We start from the raw sequence: 4,641 nt of genomic DNA, 5'->3' as shown, positions 1-4,641 counted from the left end.
TTTGGCATTGTCCTCCTCTTCCTGTAGGCTGTTAAATCTCTTGTAGCCATGAACAATTGGCCATTGATCATTGTTCAGGGGCCTCGAGTTCAGGTTCACTCTGCTTTGTAGTTTCTGGGAAAAGCCTGTTTTTCCTCTTCACCTGCACAACACACCCAGCTGAGGCCATGCTGCCCACTGGGGTGCCTTGGTGGCTCTAGACCCCATGACACACCATTAGCATAGTACCCTGGCAATTTGGGCAGCCAGCTACAGCTGCCTGCATGAGACATGTTAGAGATATGGAGAGAAATTTTAGAATTATCTTTCCACTGAGAAATGCTTTTCCCACATCCAGTGAAACTTGTTGAAACTTGCTCACAGCCTTCTTCCTGCATCCAGAGCAGCTCTGTCCCTAGAAAGCCCATCCTCTAGGCACCTTGGCTAGGTGTCCTCCCAGAGGTCATGAGGAACCTGACCCCCCTAGCCCCAAGTCTCTTCCAGCCATTGTCTCATTCTGAGCATCTTGAGACCATAAAGTGTTATTTGTCTTTTCCTGGAAATGGTTCTGCTTCCCAGAAAAGTCATAACATTGGATTGGTTTTGCTTTCACTTTCTGCCTGTGAATGCCTTTACGATTAGCCAGTTCTCTTCTGATGAGAGGGTTGCCAGAGAGAGGCTGTGTGTAGGTTTTTTCTTTCTGCCTCCACAGTTGGGCTGGTTATCCCTGACCTGACGGAGGCGCTCTGTACCTCTTGCTCTCTCTATTGACCCCAGGAGGACACAGTGTGTGCTTCTTGGCGGAGGACAGCTGTGTGCAGGTGTAAGTTCCTGTGCTGTAGGCTGCAGTGAGGGCTTCAACAGGCTCAACATTTTCAGTTTTCAGTGGAAACGCTGGATCTGATCTTTGACATCTGAAATCTCTCCAGCTCTGGTGAGTGAGACAACTCTGCATCTGTAGTGACTGGGGTCTGCCTCTGTGCTTGGAGGGCTGAGGACAGAGCTGTCTGGGGGAGGCAGCCAGTCAGGTCATGATCTTTACACAACAGACAACCAACTTTGGGTGTGAAGATGCCTTTTGTTGTTGAGAAAATTGAGAGATTATTTGGACTCAGCAGTTGTATTTATGGGATGTCTCCCATAGGAAACTATGCAGTGTTCCCTGTAAAATTCTTGGGTTTTCTGGTTCTAGCATTTCACTGTCATAGAGTCATCTAACAGCTCTGTGAGTTTTTGAAAATTAGTAACAATGCAAATAATGTTCTTCCATTGGCACATAAATCAAATCAAACATAAATGGTGCATATTTGAGGTGTGTGGTGTGCTAACTACTACAGTTTGGTCACTGGATAGTTTATATATGTGTGGAAAGCTCATGATTTTAATTTTATTGTGTTGTTAGGTACTGGGGATGGAACGCAAGGCCTAGTGCTTGTTAAATAAGTGCTTTGCTACTTTAGCTATGCCCCTCCCAAAAAGTGTGATCTTTATCACACCTGTTACTTTTTGGAGCAATTTAAAAAACCCAGAAATGTATTCTCTTAAAGTTCAGGAGGTTAGAAGTTCAAAGTTAGTCTTCATGTGCTATAATCAAGGTATCAGTAGGCTGGCTCCTTCTGGAGAGTCCAAGGAACATCCATTTCCCTCTCTTCCTCAGCTTCATAGGTTACCTGCTTTCTTTGACTCTCAGTCCTTCTTTCATGTTTATTAATCCTCATTCCAATTTCTGCTTTTGTCATTCCACGTCTGTCTTTTGTCTTCTTTCTTCTTCTTGCCTTACTCTTGTAAGGACCTTGGTGATGAGATTGCACCTACCTGGGTAGTCCAGAATATTGGTCCCATCTGATGACCCTTAATTTAATTTCATCAGTCGAGTCCCTGTTGATAAATAAGACTTTCTATTACAGTTTTGGAGGTTTAGGATGTGGACTTGTTTAGGAATTGTTCTTCTGAAAACTTAGGGACTGCTGCACTGTCTTGACTGCTGAGACAGAGAACTCAACAGCACAGAGAATAGGCAGTCTCTTTTCCAGCAGTGGCAACTAAACTCACCAGGAAACAAAATTAGTTATAGTAGCATGAATCAGTGTGAGAGGAGGGAAGTGGCCCATAGAGAGCAGTAGGTTTCTTCAGCAGACCCCATGTTTCTTTCTCTGCTCCATTTTCCTTAAAAATGTCACTTTGTTGTCTTTCTTTTTCACAGAACTTCCACCATTAACTGCCATGGATCTGTACATCACAGCCTTCCTGAAGAATATGACAGGAAAGAACTTTCAGCAATTGGCTGCTGACTTTGTGCCTGAATACTCTAAACTAATCAGTAAGTCGGGAGGAATCCTCTCTCCGGAAAGCCTCAGTAGCATTCAAGCAGCCCTGCAAGAGGGGAAACTAAAGGATGTGGTGGAGAAGATTCAGCAATCACTTACTGAAGCAGAAAATGCTTCCCTGGCTGTGGCTGTGATCGGGGAATCTGGGACAGGGAAATCCAGTTTCATCAATGCCCTGCGAGGACTTAGTCATGAAGAGGAGGGATCAGCAAGTGTTGGGGTTGTGGAGACCACCATGAAGAAAACACCCTATCAACATCCAAAATATCCCAACGTGACCTTTTGGGATCTGCCTGGAACTGGCACCCCCAATTTCCACCCAGACACTTACCTAGAAACAGTGGGATTTGCTGAATATGACTTCTTCATCATCATTTCTTCCTCTCGGTTTAGCTTCAATGATGCTGACCTGGCCCGGAAAATCAATGAGATGGGGAAGAAGTTCTACTTTGTTAGAACCAAGATTGATAGTGACTTATACAATGAAAAGAAATTCAAACCCAAGTCCTTCAAAAGTGAGAAGGTTCTTCAGCAGATCCGAGACTACTGCCTGGCTAATCTTAGTAACATTGGGGTGCTTGAGCCGGACGTCTTCTTGATCTCCAACTTTGATGTGGGTGACTTTGATTTCCCCAAACTGGAGCAGACTCTGCTGAAGGATCTCCCTGCCCACAAGCGCCATGTTTTTGCGCTCTTGTTGCCTGATTTCTGTGATGCTTCAATTGAGATGAAGAGAGATTTCCTCAAGGAAAAAATCTGGCTGAATGCCATGAAGTCAGGAGTTTTGTCTTTCATCCCATTCATGCCCTTCATTAATGGGTTTGATTTGCCTGAACAGGAAATGTGTTTGAAGGTTTACCGAAGCCATTTTGGCTTGGATGATAAATCGATTGAAAAGATTGCTGAGAAGCTGGGTACATCTGTACAGGACATCAAAAGCTACACCAAGTCCTTGGATTTCTGGCACCTTGTGAAGGATGACAGCATAGCCACAAAAGCCATGAAATGTGCTGAATCCTTCTGTGCTTTTAAAGGAGGCCCTTTGTCTGCTGTTGTCCAGTTTCTGAAAATCTACTTTCTACACTCGAAATTCCTCAACACAGTGGCAGATGATGCTAAAATTCTCCTGCGTATGATGAAGTAGAAATGGTATGCCTGGCCTAACCAAATGCACAGGCAAGACTCAGGTCTTGCATTCTCATGATGAGCTGGGGTCCTCTTCCTCCCAGCTTGCAGGCCAGCTCTTCCCTAAGGTAGAAAGAATATCTGTTCTGTGGAGGAAAGCCATTTCTTCACCTGTGAACACTGCTCTGCAATGATTATTTAGCCATAGCCTGTTTTCAGCTTTCATTGATGTTTTGCTTGAAGCATGACAGTAACTCACCATTTGCTATCAATTAATCTATGTGATATGAGCCAGTCTCCTTTTGTACTACTTACTAACATAATAAACAGATTGTGACAATGAGGATGAAAGTTATATATTGTCACTTTATAATTCTTTTCCCTCTCAGTCATCATCTTAATACCCTCCTCACCAAAACAGGGAAGACACAGAAACATGAGAACATAGTTAAATATATAGTAAAACGTTTATAGTGCGAAAATGCAGCAAGATCAAGAGGAGCTGCAAAAAGATGAGAGAAATGGTCTTATGTGTCATAGTTCCCAGGAATGGTTTCTATTTCTGGGAATTTGTCAGTAAAAGCATGGCAGAGCAGCTGCCCAGGGCCAGTGGAGCAGAACCGCCACTGCCCCAGTGATGTCTCTAGGAACAGCTGCTGGTGCCTGTGTCTCATCTCAGAGCTGTCCCTCTACTTCCAAGATTCTTGTTTTTGAATGTGTGATTCAAGCAGTAGAGCACCTGCTTTGCAAATATAAAGTCCTGTAAATTCTGGTTATAAATCCCTTGTCAGATCTGTAGCAACTCCAGTCCTACCCAAAAAATGTTTATGAATAAGTTTTTTTTTTTTTTTGGCAGTACTGGGGATTGAACTTAGAACCTCAAGCAGGTTCTCAACCGCTTCAGTCAGACCTTCAGTTCCAAAGTGGAAATAGTTTTATGATATTTTTTATGGCCCTTAAGAAATGAGAAATCCACAGAAATACGCATCATTTTAATTGGCACTACTGGGGGTTGAATCATGGCCTCATGCTTGCTAGGCAAGCACTGTACCAGTTGAACCATAGTCAGTATTTTTTGCTTTTATTTTTCAGTTAGATTCTCAGACTTGTTTGGGGTGGCCTCAGACTGTGATCCTCCTACCTTCACTGCCGAGTAGCTGGGATTAGAGGCACGGGCCGCCATGCACAGGTTGCTTTAGATAGGGTCTTT

The 4,641-nt window shown here is 43.7% G+C and overlaps 1 protein-coding gene across 1 annotated transcript; it reads left to right on the top strand.

Annotated features, from left to right (window-relative positions):
* Positions 1–610: 610 nt before the first annotated feature.
* LOC141410481 (interferon-gamma-inducible GTPase 10-like) lies at positions 611–3,786 on the top strand. The gene is made up of 2 exons (XM_074057575.1): positions 611–913; positions 2,183–3,786. Exon 2 carries the CDS (start codon positions 2,203–2,205, stop codon positions 3,448–3,450), a length of 1,248 nt encoding a protein of 415 aa, XP_073913676.1. The 5' UTR covers positions 611–913; positions 2,183–2,202; the 3' UTR covers positions 3,451–3,786.
* Positions 3,787–4,641: the final 855 nt, after the last annotated feature.

The sequence above is a fragment of the Castor canadensis genome, chromosome 16 (assembly GCF_047511655.1).
Source record: "Castor canadensis chromosome 16, mCasCan1.hap1v2, whole genome shotgun sequence".
In the NCBI taxonomy this organism is placed as follows: Eukaryota; Metazoa; Chordata; class Mammalia; order Rodentia; family Castoridae; genus Castor; species Castor canadensis.
This window is presented reverse-complemented; position numbering and strand designations above follow the sequence as displayed.

What these genes read in the sequence shown, in the direction of transcription:
- LOC141410481 (XM_074057575.1), top strand. Translation starts at nt 2,203, where the DNA reads ATGGATCTGTACATCACAGCCTTCCTGAAGAATATGACAGGAAAGAAC.